Source organism: Rhipicephalus sanguineus, chromosome 2, assembly GCF_013339695.2.
Source record: "Rhipicephalus sanguineus isolate Rsan-2018 chromosome 2, BIME_Rsan_1.4, whole genome shotgun sequence".
Taxonomy (NCBI): domain Eukaryota; kingdom Metazoa; phylum Arthropoda; class Arachnida; order Ixodida; family Ixodidae; genus Rhipicephalus; species Rhipicephalus sanguineus.
The window spans coordinates 203,273,724-203,295,128 of NC_051177.1; the positions used below are offsets into that span (position 1 = coordinate 203,273,724).

The 21,405-nt window shown below is 50.0% G+C and overlaps 1 protein-coding gene across 1 annotated transcript in view; it reads right to left on the reverse strand.

The window, feature by feature from the left end:
* The window catches only part of LOC119384004 (uncharacterized), a 30,149-nt gene extending 16,600 nt beyond the window's left edge, over window positions 1–13,549 (reverse strand). Inside the window, exons 1-3 of the mRNA XM_037652275.2 lie at window positions 13,434–13,549; window positions 9,944–10,082; window positions 8,352–8,601 (exon numbers count right to left, since the gene is read on the reverse strand). Coding sequence (XP_037508203.1) covers window positions 8,352–8,601; window positions 9,944–10,082; window positions 13,434–13,515 — 471 coding nt within the window. The 5' untranslated portion in view covers window positions 13,516–13,549. The remainder of the gene's footprint in view (window positions 1–8,351; window positions 8,602–9,943; window positions 10,083–13,433) is intronic.
* Window positions 13,550–21,405: the final 7,856 nt, after the last annotated feature.

Below are 21,405 nucleotides of genomic sequence, written 5' to 3' on the forward strand. Positions count from 1 at the left end.
GCGAGCCGTCAAATGCGTGAGTGCTGTGATGTTTGTGTTGGCGGCTAGTTCTCTGTATCATCCGCTGAAATCTCACCGTTTGCGTGCTTGAACGAGCTCTTATTACTCTCCGTTGGTCTTTCTGAGGTGCTTCCGATGCACAATGAGCAACATTTTGTACCCTTCAACGGGTTGCACGAGCAGTTTGGCTCGACTGCCGCAGTTGCGGGACCGTGACCACAGCGAACTCGCGTGCGCGCCCGGACAGAGAAAAAAAAGGTTTGCCGAAGCTACAAACTTCTCACCGAAGCAAAGGAAGGACGTCACTGTCGCGGAACTATATGCGACCGCAAGCGCTGAAAATCCTGTCTGCTGCAAGCCACACCACGCAACTATTTTCCGGATGCCACGCGTAGGGTATATTTGTATGCAGTGGCGTAGCCAGGGGGGCGGGGCACACCGGGCCCATGCCCCCCCCCCCCCCCGAAATATTTTTTTTTTGCCATGGCACACAAAGCGCAAAATGACACTCGGCCACATGTGCCTGCCCGACCCTCACTTCAGATCAAGGTGGTGCCCCCCGCCCCGAAAAAAATTTCTGCCTACGCCCCTGTTTGTCTGTACTAAAAAATGTTGACACGTGGCTTACGATATGCGAGTACTGTCGCTACTAAATGAACGGTACGCAACTTCATTTTTATTTTTCTGGCTGGCCTTACGAATCCTTGCAGTATTTCTGCACAAACAATCTATCGCAATTCACCGCATGCAGGCGCTCAGGAGAAGACTATTAATTCGTAAAAGCAAGGTTACACATAGCGCTGTGAAATAAGCACGTCTGTTTCTGTAGCGCGTTTACAAAACGGCGCCCTTCCGCACGTCCGTTTGAGATCGCGTATAGAGAGAGAGCACGTGCGTTTGTTGTTCAAATTTTATCGCGTACCTTATCGCTGTTCTCGTCGCGATATCCTCGATGGTGGCACATGGGAACGCAGCACATCTGCACCATTGCAGCACGCCGTCTCTACGAAAAACGTTGATGACAGTTCACGATTCGGCGGTGCTGAAATGTAACGCACTGGCGCGTTGCCGAAGCCTGCGTCGTCTGCTGCGGTGCCCTCAAAATGGCGGCAGACTGTAGTTTGCGTGCGTGGCGCTAGGGGCGCCCTTTTTCGAAAAGGGTGATTGAATGTGGCGATATTCACCCAGGTATACGTGTGGGCACGAGTCTACATGAAGCCTTGGGTTTTAGGGACAACAATGGAAAGCTGCACACGTCCGCGATAGAAATAAGTAAGAGACGGTTAGAGTATTGGTGGCAGAAAAGTAGAGATAAAGTACAAAAATAAATAATGGGGGAAAATAAGGTCATTCTGCCTTAAGAAGCAGAGAGATGGACCGTGAATTTATATTTTTTTGGTATAATAACATAGATTTAATCAATGTAGATAAGGCATTAGGACAACATGAAACAAGGGAGTTTTTTTCTTCTTTCTCTTTTTTTTTCGCCTTCGAGCCTGGTGGCAGACATGTCACCGCCCCGTTATAAAGGGGACGCTCATAGCATCCATCCATCCATCCGTCTATTCATATAGTCGACGCGCGTGTGCGCCCGACCAAGAGGACGAAGGTCGCTAGCTGCTCAAGCTCGGAGCCGGACTGGTCAGCGCTGCAGCCGCTCTTGCGAATACATCTTGTGAATAGCGACTTGTAAAAGCGACTCGTCACTCACGTAACTCACGTAACATATTTGGTGGAGGTGGAACGTTCCCCGTCCTCACCACGCAGCTCCGCAGTGGCCGCGTCATCCAGCCTCTCGCCATGGCTTACAATGACAACCCGTCCCCATCTCCATCTGCGGCTCCTATGACAACCTTTGTCGCGGTCCCCACCCCCCGCGATCCCGGGACATTCTCCGCGCAACCTGGCCTCGACGTCGACTACTGGCTTCGCCTGTATGAACGGGTCAGTCAAACTCACCGGTGGGACCCTACCATGATGCTCGCTAATGTTCTCTTCTACTTGGACGGAACCCCGCGCATCTGGTACGAAACACATGAGACCGAGCACACCAGCTGGGACACGTTCAAGGAGAAGCTACGTGACATCTTTGGGAACCCGACCGGTCGCCACGCAGCTGCACGACAAGAGCTCGCTACCCGTGTCCAGTCGCCTACTGAGTCGTATGTCTCCTACATACAAGAAGTGCTTGCTCTTTGCCGGAAAGTGGACGAGGCAATGCCCGAAGCTGACAAAGTGGGTCACGTTTTGAAAGGCATCGCGGACGACGCTTTCCATTTGCTGGTCTACACCAACGTGTCGACTATCGACCGCATCATTCAAGAATGCCGCCGTTTCGAAACGGTCAAAAGCCGTCGTGTGCACCCTCAATTTTCTCGGTTGCCAAACACGGCTGCCACGTCCATCTGCTCCGATTCCGCCGCTACACCGCCCTTTGAGCAGAGTGTAACGCGTATCGTTCGACGAGAACTTGAAGCGGCAAGTCCAGCGCCGTTCCAGCCCTCTCCATTCGACCATGCCACTATACAACCAACCCCCGCGGTCTCCGTTATTCAGGCGGTCGTACAGCAAGAATTCGCCAACCTCGGGTTCCCTGTCGCCTGCCCCGTCTCTCGCCCATCGTCCCGACCAATGCCCATGAATGCATCTCGAAGTGACCCATTCGTTCCTCCACGATCTCGCAACCCAGCGGAATGGTGAACTCCCGACGACAGACCCATCTGCTTCCGGTGCCACCGCGTTGGTCATGTCTCCCGCTACTGCCGCGCCACTTGGACGCCGCCATATAGGACCCAATTTTTCTCGCCTTCTCGCCCATATAAAGATCTTCGCCGGTATTCGCCCAGCCGTACAGACCCTACTTGTGACACACCTAACAGCCGCCCTCCTGCTCGTTCACCGTCCCCTCAACGCCGTCGTTCCCCGTCGCCCCAACCACGCCGCCACCCCTCGCCGCCCAACTTTGCAGCGTACCCGACAGAAAACTAGATCGTGCAGCTCCTGGAGGTAGCGCTGCATCATCTCCTTCTGAACCAAATCCTCCGTTGACGCTTCCTACGAACAAGAACCTAATCGATGTGCATGTGGACGGTATTTCTTTGACGGCTCTAGTCGATACTGGAGCTCACGTGTCCATAATCAGTGCTCGTCTTTGTCGCCGACTGAAAAAAGTCCTCACGCCTGCTACTACAAAAGCTGTACGCGTCGCCGATGGCGGAACTGTTCCTGTCATTGGAATGTGTACAGCTCGTATAAGCATCGCCGACCGTTACGTTCCTGTCCTATTCACGGTGCTCCATAATTGTCCTCATGACCTCATCCTAGGGATGGACTTTCTATCGACCCATTCTGCCCTGATAGACTGTTCCGCTGATACTCTTTGCTTGGACCCTCCTCTTCAGCCAGATATTCACCCCGACCTTCCACACAGCCTCTGCACCACGGATTTCATCCGCCTACCGCCTAAAGCCCTAACATTCGCCGAATTCACAACGACTTCATCCGTGTTGGATGGGCACTACGTCGTCACGCCGATTACTGATGTACTTCTGGCACGTGACATCACTGTGCCTCACTGCGTCATAACTATAGCCGCTAACCGGGTACATCTCCCCGTCATAAATTTGGGCTTCACGAAGCAAGTCCTCCCTCAAGGCATCTTAATCGCCACGTTGCGGTCCTTAGCCGATGACCACGTCACCTCTTTTGCAGCAGACGTATGCTCCAATCTTCCTTGTCTCCCACCCGATGCCACAAGCCTCGACATGGCATTACGCCCCATGATTGCCCCAGACCTCTCCCCAGCGCAATCAGCCGCCCTCATCCGCCTTTTGGCTTCTTACCGCGAGATCTTCGACCTTGACAATCGACCACTCGGCCAAACTTCTCTTGTGCAGCACCGTATCAACACAGGTGATGCTGTTCCCATGCACCGTCGACCGTATCGGGTGTCCGTATCGGAGCGCCAGATTATTCAAGAAGAAGTAAACAAGATGATAGCTAAAGGCATTATTGAGCCCTCATCGAGCCCTTGGGCGTCACCCGTCGTCCTGGTTAAAAAGAAAGACAACACGTGGCGTTTCTGCATCGATTACCGGCATCTAAATCGAATTACGAAAAAGGACGTGTATCCTTTGCCCCGCATTGATGACGCTCTCGATTGTCTCCATGGCGCACGCTACTTTTCATCCATAGACCTTCGCTTCGGTTATTGGCAGATTGCCGTGGACGAGAAAGACCAAGAAAAGACCGCCTTCGTCACTCCCGATGGCCTGTACCAATTCAAGGTTATGCCCTTCGGTCTATGCAACGCCCCAGCCACGTTCGAGTGCATGATGGACTCTCTGCTACAAGGGTTCAAATGGTCAACATGCCTTTGTTACCTAGACGACGTCCTCGTATTTTCACCTACATTTGAGACCCACCTTGAGCGTCTGTCGGCTATTCTCGACGTCTTCCGCAATGCTGGCCTCCAGTTGAACTCGTCGAAGTGTCACTTCGGCCGCCAACAGATTACAGTGTTGGGCCACCTCGTTGATGCTTCTGGTGTGCGGCCGGACCCTGAGAAAATTCGTGCCGTCACCAGTTTTCCAGTACCCCAATCCGCCAAAGATGTTCGGAGTTTTGTGGGACTCTGTTCCTATTTCCGGCGGTTCGTGAAAGACTTTGCAGCAATCGCTCGACCACTTACTGATCTTCTAAAGAAAGACGTCCCATTTTCGTGGGGATCCACTCAAGCTGCCGCCTTCTCTCACCTCATTACAATTTTGACGACGCCACCTATATTGGCCCACTTTGACCCATCCGCACCGACTGAGGTCCGAACTGATGCCAGTGGTCACGGGATCGGAGCCGTCTTCGCCCAACGTCAGCAGGGGCACGACCGCGTTATCGCCTACGCTAGTCGCCTCCTTACACCTGCGGAGCGCAACTATTCGATCACCGAACGAGAATGCCTTGCTCTTGTCTGGGTGGTCTCCAAGTTCCGTCCATATTTATATGGCACTCACTTCTCCGTAGTCACCGACCACCACGCGCTCTGCTGGCTTTCATCATTAAGGGATCCCACAGGTCGACTTGGTCGCTGGGCTCTGCGACTGCAAGAGTACACTTTTGCAGTGACGTACAAGTCTGGACGCCTGCATCAAGACGCCGACTGCCTATCTCGCTATCCGGTTGGCGAGTCGCGCACCGTCCCTGACACCGACGCTTGCGTGTGCACTGTTTCCCAACTGACCCACATAGCCGACGAGCAACGCAGTGATGCATCCTTACGGGCTATCATCGAGTGCCTTGAATCCTCACCTTCGGACCGATCTCATCGCTCGTTCGTACTCCAGAATGGTACACTATACCGCCACAACTTTCATCCAGACGGACCATCCCTGCTGCTTGTTGTACCCAAACACCTCCGCTCGGCTGTACTCCACGAACTTCACGACGTTCCAACTGCCGGTCACCTTGGTGTGTCTCGCACATACGACCGAATCCGCCGTCGCTTCTATTGGCCAGGTCTCGCACGCTCCGTCAGACGATACGTCGCGGCGTGTGAGAAATGTCAACGCCGCAAAACACCGTCGACGCTTCCGGCTGGGTGCCTTCAACCCCTCGACATTTCGTCCGAACCCTTCTTTCGCGTCGGCTTGGACCTACTCGGCCCTTTTCCCCTGTCTTCTGCTGGCAACAGGTGGATAGCTGTGGTCACAGACTACGCCACACGCTACGCCATCACACGAGCTCTTCCTACAAGCTGCGCCACAGATGTCGCCGATTTCCTTCTGCGCGACGTGATCTTGCAACACGGTGCTCCACGCCAGCTGCTCACGGACCGTGGCCGCACATTTCTATTGAGAGTCATAGCGGACATCATGCGTTCATGTGAAACGCGGCATAAGCTCACTACGTCGTACCATCCGCAAACGAATGGCCTCACGGAGCGTCTGAACCGAACCCTAACCGACATCCTCAGACCACTCCGACTGGGACCTTGCTCTACCGTACGTGACATTTGCCTACAATTCTTCGCGCCATGACACGGCTGGTTACTCCCATTTTTCCTGCTGTTCGGCCGCGAACCCACATTGCCCCTCGATACAGTCATTCCGTTGCCAGCAGCTCCGACCACTGAATACGCCCTGGACGCTATCAGCCGGGCCGCTCATGCACGCGAAGCCGCTCGTACTCGCCTTCTGACCTCCCAAGAGAACCAACGCCGTCGGTATGATCAACTACACCGCGACGTACACTTTTCGCCCGGTTCTTTGGTTCTGCTGTGGTCTCCGACCCGGCACGTTGGCCTGTCCGACAAACTGCTCTCTCGGTACACAGGGCCATACCGAGTGCTTCGTGCGGTGGCTCCCGTCACCTATGAAATCGCTCCTGCTGCCCCGTCGTCTTCATCCACCCCGCGTGCCAGCGACATCGTACACGTCGCACGCCTGAAGCAGTACCACTCGCCCAATGACGTTGACGTCTAGATGCGCCGAGACGGCGCCTTTGCCGCCGGGGGTTATGCTACATGTAGGTTGCCGGAATTCATATTGTCGACGCGCGTGTGCGCCCGACGAAGAGGACGAAGGTCGCTAGCTGCTCGAGCTCGGAGCCGGACTGGTCAGCGCTGCAGCCGCTCTTGCGAATACATCTTGTGAATAGCGACTTGTAAAAGCGACTCGTCACTCACGTAACTCACGTAACAATATCAATTTTCAGACCTACTCTTCTACTTTCCGTATCCAGTTCAGTAATCATGAGCTGTAATTCGTCTCCCGCGTTACTCATCAATGCAATGTCATCAGCGAATCGCAGGTTACTGAGATACTCTCCATTAACTCTTATCCCTAATTCTTCCCAATCTAGGGCCCTGAAAACCTCCTGTAAACACGCGGTGAATAGCATTGGAGGGATCGTGTCTCCCTGCCGTACGCCCTTCTTTATTGGGATGTATACATACACACACGCACACGTGTGTGTGTGTGTGTGTGTGTGCGTGCGTGTGTGTGTGTGTGTGTGTGTGTGTGTGTGTGTGTGTGTGTGTGTGTGTGTGTGTGTGTGTGTGTGTGTGTGTGTGTGTGTGTGTGTGTGTGTGTGTGTGTGTGTGAGAGAGAGAGAGAGAGATCAAATTAGCATTCACACGTGCACGAAGTGAATGTACCAATCTGACAAGAAAGTTTCAGAAAACAAAGGATGCAAGTTTAATTCTCCAGGGTAGCTCACACGTATGGAACCGCAATTACAATGGCGGTGTCAGACGGGCGCCTTGACCGCACTTGTCAAGATGATTGCATATGAATTTACAGAAGGATGGCAGTTGTAGCATAGAAAAACACATTACGCATGTTTTCATAAATCGATACCAAAAACGCAAATGCCATGACGTCACAGAAGAGCACGACACTTTTTCACGCTTTCGTGAACAGCGGTTGACACAGTTGTCAACTTATTAACTAAAAAACATGGCAGATCCTCTTTCATACAAATCGGTATAACACGAAAGTGAAACATGTCTTCACAGGGGTAGTTGAGGTTTTATTGTGCATTGTTTCGCCACAAGGGCGAAGGAATGAATGCTATAGCAACAAATTGTAATGTCACGCGAAGAACGGCAAGCAGCTCGAAACTTACAGCGCGCTCTAAAGCAGAAAGGATGCGCGAAAAGAACACACAGGACGAGCGCGAGCTAACAAATTTCATAATTGTTACTTCTTTGTGTGTGAGCAGCGCACCTTTCGAAAACGCGGCCGCTTCAGTGAGCGAAGTGACCTTCGTGCTCTCTGTAACGTCAACGGAAGCTTGCGGTGAAAGCACAAGACGTACAAACCAACCCCATCACGAGATAAGCGCGCACGAGAGACCCCATGTAGAGGCGCGCTTGCATCGCAACGCGCGGGGCGAAAACCATTAAAGTGCGCCCTGCACGCTCTGCGCGCCCTCTCGCTAGTGATAACAAGAACACGCTGAAGCCACCGAGCTTCGAGCACCGCCAACGGTAAATGGTGTATATAAATAGCTCGCCGTTAGTAAGCTGAAGAACGTACGCTCTGTGCCCGAGTGGTTTCGCGCCGCGCGCTGCTGAGCGAGGGGCCGCAGGTTCGACTCCCGGCGACGGAACTTTTCCTTCTAGTTTTTTTCTTTGCCATCTGTTAGCGTATGTTTTACAACGTCATATCCGTGACGGAAATACGTCAGTGGAGCCGTGGTGGATCGCGGCATAAAACACTTTCGTGTTAAAAAGATTCTCGGACTTTCCAATCATAGTGCGATTTCGAACAGTAAAAGCCAGGTCCTCTGTACAATATAAGTAGGACAGACAGCACTCCTACGGTAAGAGGCAGTCTGAAAACTGTCGCTCTAACCTGTTGTGGTGGGTGCGCAGCGTGAACAATCGGTGGTCCGGCAACCCAGCCATGTGCCGGCGCTGGCTGTGGCGGCGCTGGCTGTGGGGGCGGAAGCACCCACCCAGAGTAGTCACCGTGGTAGCCCCAGTGAGCAACCGGGGGTCCGCTGAACGGCACCGCGTGAGGTGGAGGGATCCACTGCGGTGGCGGTAAGTACGCTGGACCGACCGCATGATGGGGCTGCGGCTGGGGCCTCAAGCCAAACTTGCTGCAAAGAGACACGCACCGATCACGTGAAAGCTGGTAGCTACGCCGCGGAAACAACGCTGCCGCATTCAAGAGTGTTCCTAATTGCGCATTGGAACTTAATCGAACACACCCACGTTTTTCGTTTCGACGGCTCGATTGTGCGGATAAATAGACACGTGGATCTTTTGACGCATCAGTCCAGTCAGTGAGTGCTCATCCTCCCCTTGATTTTCGTTTCCTTTTGTTGTTCTCCCCTCGTAGTATTCTTGTCCATCTCGTACAATGGAAAAAATTAATGGCCCTTCATTAGGTTATCAGAGTTAGAAGCTCTACCGGCACATACTATCAGCCCTCTCAGTTTCTCAACCTGAAGACTCAGTTACGCTACCAAATAGACTCCGGGTCCAAAGCAACCCTGACGTCGAAACAACGTGCTCACATTAATTAGACTCATTGCTAATTTCTTCGCCCTGATAACGCTCTTTGTACGAATAGAGAACTTACGCTACATTAGCCATAAAGCCAGGTTTTCCTGTGCTATCGGCTTCACAATATCTGCTCATTTTAGTTCCTGACGTATAATCAGCGTTAGGCATAAAGCAAAGGCAAACAGTGCCAAAGGTAGCATGAAATTTTGAAGCTCTTACTATAGGTTGTCATTATATTGCACCCATATTCTAAAGAGCTGCCACGGAAGCTAAGTTTATCAAACCAGCCAAGCGGAATTGAAATACGTTAAACCTTAGTGATCTATACTAAACTAAAATCAAATAACTGCCTCATTACAAACTGTACATGGGATATGTTAAACTTGAGACATCCGCTGCTGCAGTCCCATAAACCCACTTACATGGCGCTAAACATAGAATTCGGTGAGCTATTCTTACTGTTTTTGTCAACTGTCAATTTTTTTCGAGCACGGTTTCTCGTGGCGCATGCGCTACTCAAGTCAACTATCTAGACACTGATCCGAAAAGAATTGGAACAGAAGCCCGCTATCTCTAGCATCGAGAACGCCTTTCTCGGTGAGGCCATGAACCGTGTGACTTAAAGTACACGCAAAACTTACTGTGTACTGTGCGTAGTTTCAGTTTCAATAAACGAATTCTTCTCTTGTCTTTGCTCCACTGATTATAAGAAACTCATATATAATGAACGCATTAGAAAACGTTAGCATACAAATACATTACTAAGTGAGTTCGCTTTGTCTTAGCACTTGACCGCTATTGGCTATGATTAGTTTCTACTGTATTGAAAGTTATATAACGGTTAATCTCAATCTGTCGTTTAGAGGCGTTCACGAAGAAAGTACCGCGGCGTGGGAAGCGCATGGCAGCTCCCAGGCGTCGCGTTGGCCTCACCCTTTGCTGGCCTTCAATAGCTTAATCTTCTTTTTCAGGAACAGAGCGTCCGCACCGGGCGCCAGGCACAGCGGAGACAAGATGGCGACAAAGACGAAAGCCCGAAGCATTCGTTGCTTCCACTCCGACCTGCCCCGCCCTGCGTTCACAGTGAAGGGAACACTACATAAAATAAACAGGTATGAACACTTTTGATTGTCTTTTTTAATTTGACTTCTCCCTTCCGCGTCATCCTCATGCAGCGCTCCAAGCTAAATGCACCGCCCCAGATCTCAGCTCAGGAACATTCTGGCGAAGAAATTAGGCATAAAAGGTACATGCCTTATTAATTCCCCCTTTGCTTTTCGTGAGCGGACCTTTATCTTCGTCGAGCATGGCGCGCACGCATGTCCTTTGCAAACTGAAATTATAACACTCACATAAGAGATGCGCATTTGTTTCTGCTTGCCCACGTAGCTCGCACACAGAACTTCCACTTATTCCTCTTTTTAGAGCACAGATCCTCGGCGCCCGATCGTGCATTCCCCGTCGTCGTCGTGACAAAGCGAAGGATTAGTTGCCACAGGGGAAGCTAAAAGAGAGAGAACGCGCAGCGCAGTAGAGAATGAATGGCAGTGACAGCGAAGAGAGCGAGAGGGAGGAACTGGAAGAGGTATGGAGGAAAACGGAGGAAGAGAGTAGTGACCGAGAAAGCAGAGAGGTCAGCGAGCGGTGGCCAAGAGGCGGCGCCATAGTAGCAGTGGATTGGGGCATCTTTTATCCACGGGAAACGTAACGTATGACCATCTGACGACGTCGAGAACCGAACAGGGACGCAGATGTAACAACGGTAGAATTGGAGGCAAACTCGCCCGACACGGCGGCAACCTGAAAATGGCATTCGGTAGTTAACTGTCACGTTAGGCTGTTATGGCAGTTTCAGCGCTATCATCAATTATTGTGCCGAGGACCTCACCACCCGACGGTCATCGCAGTGATAGACTCACTTCTCCCACTGCTCTTCGTCCGTTACCTTCGAGAGTCGAGGTCATCCTGCGTCCATTAAGTGGCCTTCGTTTTGAACAGTCGGCGGAACCAACCTCACACAGATCGTTGGGGCCAGCAAGCGGAAGAAAATATGGAAGGGACCTTGTCCTTCAGAATCAACTGGACCCAAATCTTGAAATCACGAGTACTCCGTCGCTACACGTGGATGGACGTCATCTTGGAAATGCAGCGTCCAATCCTCGAACAGCACAGCTGCCCGATATCGAGGTACACGGCCACGCCTAATGATGCTGTGAAAGGCATTGACCTGTAGTTCGAACCCGGAGCACCCCCTCATATTTTACTTAAAGAAACTCTCTGTCTGACTTTTACATATTGTAGGAACGCACGTTGTGCGCGTCCGCAAACAGACCCGGCATGGTTACGTTCAAAGGACCCCTATTCCGTACCTCGTTTGCGTGTTTCCTTGGGTAGAGATGAGGTGTCATCGGTTTAACTGGTCTGCAAGACGTCGTTCATCGTGATTACCACTGTCCCACACCTGACATCGTGCTCTCAACTCTCTAGGAGGAACAGCGTATGCTCCACCGGGCATGATCCACCAATGAAACCAACTTCGCTTTGCCCGGCCCAACAAGAACATGCAGCTAGCAAAGCCGGCTCTGCCAGGCTAGTACGAAGCCCTAGACCCGACTCCAGGCAACACCATAGGCCAACGCCCGTAGCTGACCAGGGTGGCGTGCCAGGTGGAGGTTCAGCTCCTATGCAAGGTTATTTTCGTTCACGTCACGCACCAGCCCCGCGGTTAAGCACCAAACTAGCCCGCGTTGCTCTACGAGCACATCGCAAACAGGGTATCGCTGTACGTCCCAGTTCCTGTGACGGCCTCGACCGCGCACGTGGCAGTGAGCAGGGCAGGAGATAAGCAGGGAGGTAAGCAGGTACACCGTGGGTCACCACACCCCACACTTCCCAAATCCAACCGCCACACCTTCATTTCCAATATTCCAGACCTAACTCGCTCACCTCTCTCGATACATGCAAGCTCGTCACGCGAAGCTGCAGGCAAGATTGGAAGGAAACAATAGAAAACATAAGCGCGCAGCTGCTAGCAGCATATGAGACTGCGCGGCAGGAGGCTCAATCGTTCTCATAAAAAATCACCGAAGTTATTTTCGTCTTTCAGCACCACGGTTGTACCTAATAGCCGAGAAGTAACACAGCTAGAGGGTCTCACTGCCTCAAAAGTAAGAGCACACTCCACTCGCCCCCATTGATGACTCCAGGACCCACTCTACCTACAACTGCAACTCCGTGCTCATAAGGGTGGTGGCGACGCGCAGAAATGACCAGTTACCAATGCGACGGTGGGATTGCGTTCAGCTAAAAACAACGCTTCTTGATGTAGTACAACGCCACAACCGAACTATCTCCTGATGTGACTCTACATACAGGAAATCAATTGCGCCCTCGACAAAACGGGATATAGTGCTTATACTATGAATACCTCTCTAGTCAACACTCGATGTGAAAACGTAAATAGGCATTGCTCGTTTTTTGGAAATGGATTCCCCCAACCGTCTTGCGTTGCAAATAAAGTTTAAAGAAAGTTCTAGATAAAATAGCGTCGTTACGCAAGGCTAACATTGCTGAAATATTCACATCCTGAATGTGTATGGTTTTCCTTTACTAAAGCACTTCTTTCACTGTTCTCCTTCTCGGATATGCATCATCGGGCGCTCACTGTGCCAACCAGTGGTGCTTTAGCGCGCCGTATTCGCTGTGGGACGACTCCAAAGGCATACAGCCAGGGGCATGCGCTTTTTAGTGACAACTGAAACCACTGGCTTACCTAGCGGAATGATTTGGAACTCCACGCGCCGTTGGAAAAGGTTTGTCCCGCTGTACGTATCAGAGGATTACTTTCTCTCGGGATGCACGATCGGTCACTTTGTCGCCCTGTTAATGAGCAGTTCGGGAGCAACTACTTTCTTGCGATGTCTGTACTACCTGCCCCAAGGCCCGGTGACTCAAACGTAAGATAGCGCTGGTGGACTAAAAACGGTTTAGGAGCGCTGTCCGAATGCCCTTGTGAAAGACGGACACCAGCTATGGTTTGTTCCACTCACTGAGGTTGCGGGAGCACTGACGTGCACGATAGCGGCAACAGCCGAGAATCCGGACGTGGACTCCTACCTCCCTCATTTGTGAGAAGAGAGTCGGGTGATTCCATACCAGTGAAAACGGCAATTGGAAGGCAAAAGCTTTAGCTCAATGCACTCGGCTGAAGCGAGCATTGCTGACAATGAATTCCTCGACATATCTATGTAACGTCGCACATTCACAGAATTGCGGTACCTAACTTTCTCAAGAGTAACGTCCAGTCATAGCGCAATCATTTTTTTACTTAAAAGCAATTTCGCATTGGAGGCTAACAATAGCGGAAAGAAATAAAGGATGCCGATGCAGCGTTCACAATGCCGGGCGCGTACACAGTGCGTACCTCTCGACGGGGCATCCAAGAGCAGCAGCGGCCTCCGCAGCCGGGAGGGCTGCAGGCGTTCTTTCTCTATCCGCACAACCATGATGTAAAACGGTGCGACAGTTTGCGCAGACCTTTTGAAGCCTCGTTCTCGGAGCGGGCGGGGTGGTGCGTCACCCTCTGCAACGGGCGTTGCCACCGATGACACGGATTTCGAGGGGGTCGACCGCATAGCCATGCAAGCGGCCAACACATCGGGGAAGTTGCATCGCCGGGGAGGAGCCACACTCGCACACATGCCGGTGCAGCGGTGCCAGACGAGACATGGCGCAGAACTCGGGATTTCCATCGAGCCAACACACGACATGCACACTATGATCAGCGATCTTCAACCGCTGCAGCAACCCCGATACCAGTCTGCTTAACTGTAGCATTTAACTAATTCCTAAGGAACTTTAATGCAAATTATTAGCTATATTATATTCCGCAGAGGACAAACATGTAATTACTATAAGGTGCAATTTCTTGACCACTGAATGAGTGATTAGCGTGAATCTAGATGCGTCATAGACCATATGACCTGAATGTAATTTACTGCTTTATGCTTTATGCATCAAAGGTACGCGGTTGTAAACTTTTGCGACCTACATCAACCTAAAAATAATGCGTATATGGGTTTCATGCTTCGCTTACTGCGAACAGCACATCGCATTAATAGAGTTTTCGTTCCGTGCAAACGCAAAACGATGAAAGCAAGGTCCCCATATAAACGAGCCGCTCACTTGAATTCCAATAGAAAAAAGCTTGCTACCACCTGAGCAATACTCACTGATCGGCAAACCATTCGCAGAGCGGCACTAGGCGATGTGCACCTAATACAATATTTCAATCAGTCTTGCCGTTAAGTAACTCTCAGCTGGCCTCTATTACGATGATAAAGAACGTGGGTCGCCATCGTCGTAGTCCGTTGTCATTTGTGCAGTAAGTGTTATCAACCGCGCATGCGTCTGGTATCAGTGAACCCTTCCTCATGAGATACTGCGCAGACGTTTATGACAACTCGATAGGGCATTATGCACCCGAATCTCAGGACAATATCTGAAAATTGCTGCTACTTGAAGAGTTCTACGCGCATGTGCCCCTATAAAACCAATCAGTTTCAATTCCTCAGTTGCAAGTCAGACTCTAAAGTAATTACTTACGACGTTACAGTTAACAGACTAGCGATGTATTCATTAGTTAATCAGTGTTTGCTACATATTTACTGACATCCTGACATCAAATAGCCGGGATGAATCTAATAATGCGCAAAATGACACATATTCACTGAACGGCCCAAAAATTTGGCTCCTTACAGGTGGGTTGGCGCCTGACGTCTTCATACAAAGCGCATTTTCTTTTCATTCTTCGAAGTCATATACCGCTCACATACTACGAGTGATCGGTGAAGAAGCAGTTGCTCCGAAAATGGTTTCATATGTATAATGCGGCAAAACAAATATTATGAGAGTAATCGATTCATACAGCAAGCTGAAATTAGAGCTTGTCATGCGCCCTTGCTAAAGTGAGTTCACACGAGGTTATGCGGGAAGGCTGTAACAAGTGCGACTAGCCAATACGAATACCGATGTTAAAGTGCTATATACGAACGTTCACATTTGTGTTTATGCCTCGCTCATTCATAGCATTCAAGCTACAATGCTATCTTAATGACTTCCGTTTCATCGCGTCAAGGAAACTTTTGTGTTAGTGCAGAAGAAAAACTGAGAATATCATCAGAATATCTTGTTTTCATTGCAAGTATATAAAAGCATCTAAAGTCAAAGCATAGTTACGTTCATACGAGAGCATCATGCATACGAGGTTTATCTCTGCGCAGTGAACGTACTCCGAAAAATTAACCTGGTAAAGTTAATATCCATACATGCTTTTAAACGCATGCACCGTTTATTTATGCATCCTGTCAGTAAAAGAAGCAAACATGACTATCCACTGTCTTCTGAGTCCTCAGTGCCTCTTCCATTTCTGAGTTTTGCTTTTGTTGCCTCGATTGCAGTCATGCGTGAAATCGAGGCTACTCATAAAACTGTGCCGGATCACCGGTGCAGACTCGTGCATTCGTATGAACTCAATTGAAATACAAATGTCGTCCCCAACATCCACACCGACATCTGGTGCAAACCCGCTCGGTCTGCAACATAATGCCGTTTGGTGACATCCCGTGCGTGCGATACCACTGTACAGAGGAAGCAAGTAAGAACTCAACACATAAATCAAAATGAACACGTTATGTGCACCACACACACAGGCTGAACCCCTCGTACGCCTCGTCGGCTAGGACGACTGCGCCAAACAACGTTATATCTCGAGTTCCCGACAGCTTCTATGGATTTAATTATACCTCAAGGATCCCAACACATGAAAAGTGCTTCGAAAATAGTTCAAAAGCAGTGTGTGTGGTGTGTGTGTGTGTGTGTGTTGTGTGGTGCGTGCGTGTTGAGGTGCGTGTGCGGTGTGTGTGTGGGTGTGTGTGTGTGTGTGTGTGTGTGTGTGTGTGTGGTGTGTTGGGTGTGTGGTGTGGGTGTGTGTGGTGTGTGTGTGTGTGTGTGTGTGTGTGTGTGTGTGTGTGTGTGTGTGGGTGGTCGGTGTCAAACCACTGAGGGAACAGTGCGGGACGTTGTTTTGAATTATCCGAAACGATGGAAGACTTGGCAATTCTTAACGCATGGTGCTATTGGCGGCGAGATCGAGCAGAGTCGGCACCTAGCGGCGAGCACGACGAAACCCCGCGGTTGTGGCTCCTAGCGTCGTCTGCTAGCCACAACGTGTTCGCAGGTGTGCGTACGTCATGCGCGTCCTCATATTACAGCTTATTCCGTTGTGCTTGCACAGTATCAAATGCTTGTACGTTGCCTACACGATATACATAAGCATTTCGCCTTATGATGACTTGACAGCACTCTATAAGTGAGCACACGCCCATGTCGGTATGGCGCTAGGTCTAAACCATCGTACCGTCCAGTCGCCAAAATAATTTTAATGTGGGTACCGCTTTCTCGTTCAAGCACGATCACATAGTTCTTTCGGCGCGTCCTAAACGAAAAAAAAGTACTAAATGTCGAGGTGTGAATGCAGGATTTTAGTGACACCATCTCGTGATGTGTTGGCGATTTGGAAATCCTTGTGATACCGCAAAGCGTGAACTAGCGTCTGCAGAGGATGGTAAGCAGTAAAAAAAGACCTGAAGCCACTGCATTTCTATAGACAGTACGCGTGTTCATGCAAACAGAAAAGCAGAGTGCACAAAGTCTCTACTTCAGTCTAATTACACAGAAATACAGGTTCCCTTTCTTTGTAGCCGCTAGAGCAAGAAGTAAATACTTCAATGGTCAGTCTCGCACAACACAGTTTATTATTGTGGTATGGGCAAAACACAATTTAAACACGTGCAAATAAAGCAAGAAAAAAACATCGAGCACGGGGCCAAACACGAATGTGTCTGAAGGCCAGTACCCCATTCATGGGCAGATTGCACTTCTCTCACAATTAATGGGTGTGTTAGGACGGTTGCGTGCATTGATGTGGCAATGGAGGGCACATACATCACCATTAGGCTGCAGTCAACGCGCTTTACTCGCCAACAATCGAGTCAAACCGCATACGGCGAAGCGTCGCTGTGTACATTTGTATACGCGCCACCGACCGCATATCCACACAAACGCGGCGACGGTGCTGCCACCTATAGCCCGATCTCGGGGCGAATAGCATCTGAGTGGTCTCTGCGAGAGCAACGGTGGCAAAATGCAGTGTGCAGTACGTCCACCTCCGTTAAAAACCATAGCTTAGCATGAATGCAGGCATGAATACAAGGACGAACGCAAGCGAATGTGTTTGTCCCTTTCATTTCACGCTCTTATATACACATCCATCCCATTATCTTTGATTGCTCTGTTCTGAACATCGTTTTAGGGCCTTCAGCGGTCACCTTAACGATAATATTAAATCGAAACCCTCTTCGCAGACCTTTCAGGCCTCTGCTTTCTCCGTAGCCTGTGCTGCTGGCTGCTGTTACACGGAAAGTCGCGCACTGAAAATAAAAGGATTTCGTGTGCGATAAGAAGATCTAGCCACGCTCTCGCAGCACCACAGCATTTTTAGGCCGCAGTCGTTCGCATACTTATGCCGTGTCCAGGCCGAGTAGCTCTCTGAGCCAACTAGTGCATCGCACGTCGCGTAGGAGGCGCCAGTTAGGCCACAGACGCCCGAATGAGACAGCTTGACCTCACCACTGTCATTCACGTCGTACTTCTGACTTAAGTCTTTCATCGCTATTCCGTCGACAAATTACATCAAAGGTCGCCATGGTCTTGGAGCCCTTGCTACGCCGATGCCTCGAAGTGCACGTGCCCATGCGGCCATATTGCCATGTTCCATTTGCCATATTGGCAAAAGGGAGTGCGAATAACACGGCCCACAAGAAAAGATGAACACGGGACGACGCGTCGACCGTGTCATCTTTTCTTGTGTTGCCGTGTTATTCGCCCCCTTTCATCATGAACTAACACCAATTCGCCCAACTTTTAATATTATAATATTGGGCATTCGGCTTATTTTTCAATAGCGCACTGTGTAAGCACAAAGATTACAGAAAAATTCTGGCAGAGCTCATGCATTTTTGGGAATTGATTTCACGCGAAGCAGTCAGCGAGTAGCACAACGCTGCTGTAGTCGGGGTGGTAAAAGAAAAATGCTCAAAAGCAGTTCGGATCCCAGGCACAGCTGATGTATTCCAAGAAAAAGAAGAAGCGTAAAACCCCTAAGAACTGTGAAGCAATAATATATTGTAACTAGTTTGGACGGTTCCTTAGGTACGTAATGTGGTCCTGACGAAGATTTGACTACCACAGACAGCACCTTTTTAAATTCCAGAAGAGGTAGCACAAGCAAAGCAATACACAAGACGAGCGCTGAAGACGAGCACCAGCGCTCGTCCTGTGTGTTTCTTCGCTTGTGCTACTTCTTCCCTCGCGCTGTTTTTTTTTTCATTTACCTTTTTAAACTTTTGGGCTGATTGCCCGGATGTCTCATTGCGGTCTCGCCACAATGCTCGGATAGTCTCGTTTGAAGTGTCCGGATAACGCTGAGTTGGCGTTTGACTCAAGGCCACTTGAAGGCCGCCGACAACGGGAGCTGAAAGCATTCCATGCTTAAAAACAGGAGCCGGTTGCTCTGTTTGCGCGTGCCAACGGTTCTGCATTGACCGAAAGGTTAAAACAAATGTTGTTCCCGTCATTTCTTGTTACTGCACTCCTACATCTGAGTACTTGATGATATGATCTGTTAGCGGGGCTAATAGATCATATCATCCGTGACAATATAGACCCGTGACAATATCATCACCACAAGACTTGCCGCGTAGCGAATGCTAGCGGCTTGGATTGTGCATGGTGGTGGATATCACTCGGCAGGTCAGTGCGTGCGGCCCCAGTTGAGGAATAACATACACTTTCATGTTCGAGAATGAGTACGCTGGCGGTGCGATTGTGGGCTTAATGTAAGATGGCTGAGTCCTTTTAAACGAAGGCAGGCTACGGTTGGCTCAGGGTCGTCTACGCTTTCGTGATTCGCGAATCTCGGGTAGGTGAGGAGCCAACACAATCACATTCATATTTGACTAAGATAGTCTCGCTGCGATTGCATCGTGTGTTCAGGTCTTCTTTAGATGACACATTTTAAATGTGAAGTATATTTCTTGGTGAAACAAAGGCAAGTTGACCGTATCTATCTATCATCTATCTATCTATCTATCTATCTATCTATCATAGTCACTTTGTTAACTTGATTTATATCAAAATGGTGCGACATGATCCTAATGTACGGCGAATCTAATAACAGGCTATGACATGAGTAGTTCATGATGTACATGACAAGATACATCGTGTTGCCGTTTCATCATTTCATTACCTGCCATACGAGGTGTTTTACGTAACTAGACCACATATTTTTTTAACACGAAAGTTTTAGTGCCGGGTCACCAAGACTTTAGTGAAGTATTTCCGTCACGGATATAACGTTGATCAAATGGATGCTAATGGATGAGAAAGTAAAAACTGTAAGAAAAAGTTCCCCCGTCGGGAATCGAATCTACGACCTTGTGGTCCGCGACGATAAGCGACCGGCACTCTACCGACTAAGCTGCCAAGTCAGATACACGACACTTCACAAGCGCGTCTTATATCCCTCACACATTCTCTCTCGCACAGTGCTCTCTGTTGGCGGGGTGGGCGGTGCCGCCGTCTGTGAGCGGTCAAGTGAAGTAATGCGGCATGACACTTACTAACGCCGATAGAGAATGATTCGGTGACGACGCAAATACGCGCAAGCGCGCAATCTCGAAGGCCATGTTTAAAGCGTGTCGATACCAGCGAAAAACACTGGCCACGCTAGCATCGGGGAGTCGCCCTAGACGCAGTTGCATTCTTTGCCTTTCGCTTTGTGTTAGCGTGTGACGACTCGTTGTCGGAGTAGTACAGCTTCCAGATGCGCCCAACGGAATTTCGCCGCTTGCTTCGAGTGCGATAGCACCGACTAATCAAACTGCTGTAGTAAGCTCTACAGAAAGGCAACGATGACCGACGTGCGAATGTCGCGCCTTGATGGAGCGAGACAGAAGCCATCGGGACGTGCAACGCCTGAGCGCGTTCGCGGCTCAAGCTACGAAGCTCTGCCCCACGAAATATTAATTAAAACTGGGTTAGTGCGCTCAGTCGCTGCTGTACTGCAGCGCTCTCAACCGTGCTTCGAGCGAAATAACCCGTGCGCGGACCGTCAGCTTATCATGTACGACGGCGCATCCTTGCCGTGTGCGGCCGTCAAAAATGCTGACGCACTGGAAGCCGATGCCTATATAGAGCCGCGGCCGCTCATTTCTCCACGGTCCGCGCGCCGATTGTTTCGCTCGAAGCGCTCTCAGATGTGATCTCGTCGATAAGAGTTAGCAAGACTCACAAACTGACAATTTTAGCGAATTTTCCATGAAACACACCAATAAATATATCCCATGTGGCACATGTGTAGTATATAAGATTACTTTTTCTTGTGATAGTACATACGTGGGCCAAACGGGTCATTTAAAGGAACCTTGAACTACTCCGAGTTCAAAGACTAGAGAGTAGTTCCTTTCTCGCCTTCACTACCTTTCCTACAGTCGCTATCTCCTGCTCGTCACTTATCTCTCCATAAAACACATGGACAATGTCAGCACTAAGCGTTGGGCCTGTCAGGATTTGGCGCTTGTCGGCTACACGCTCTAACCTCCACTTGCGCAGTCGAAAGCGTCCAAAACCTAGTGAAATCAGTTGATCGCGCTCGATAGCCATGTGAGGCAAGTCAGAACGGTCGTGCGACTGTATGGCAAAGCAGGGTGGGAGACAATGCACAACTGATATCCCTCGTATATGGGCCAATCGGGAGCTTATTTCCACATTACGTCGCGTGAACAGACTGCTGGAGTCACGAATTGTGCCAAGAAGAAGGGAAACCACTATAGGGGAGAATAACGCGCTCGTTCTTTGTATTGTCAGAGGATGGTTTAGGGGCCTTTTGAAGGACCCTGCAACACTTTTTTCAGCACGGTCAGAAAGCGCTGCCGATCGGTAGTCGAGGCTCCTGAGAACCGCGAGCCAAGCCTTATAGCGTAGCACGTGGCCTGAAATTTACAAATAGCTGCACCCACTTCGCTTCGCATTTGTTATGCACTGTCGTAAATGCGCATGTGTGCACCTTCTAGAGAAGACTGCATTCTTTGAAAAACCAAGATCCAGTTTCACCGATAAATAATAGAAGCGTGCAACATTAATAAGCTGGGAAAAGATGCGTCAGCCAGGCTTCAGTGTCTCTTCATGATAAAGAGCTTATATGTCTCGGTAACTCATAATATGTTAACCGCATGCACTTGTAACGCTTTCTCTGACTATATGTGAGTGTTCCGAAC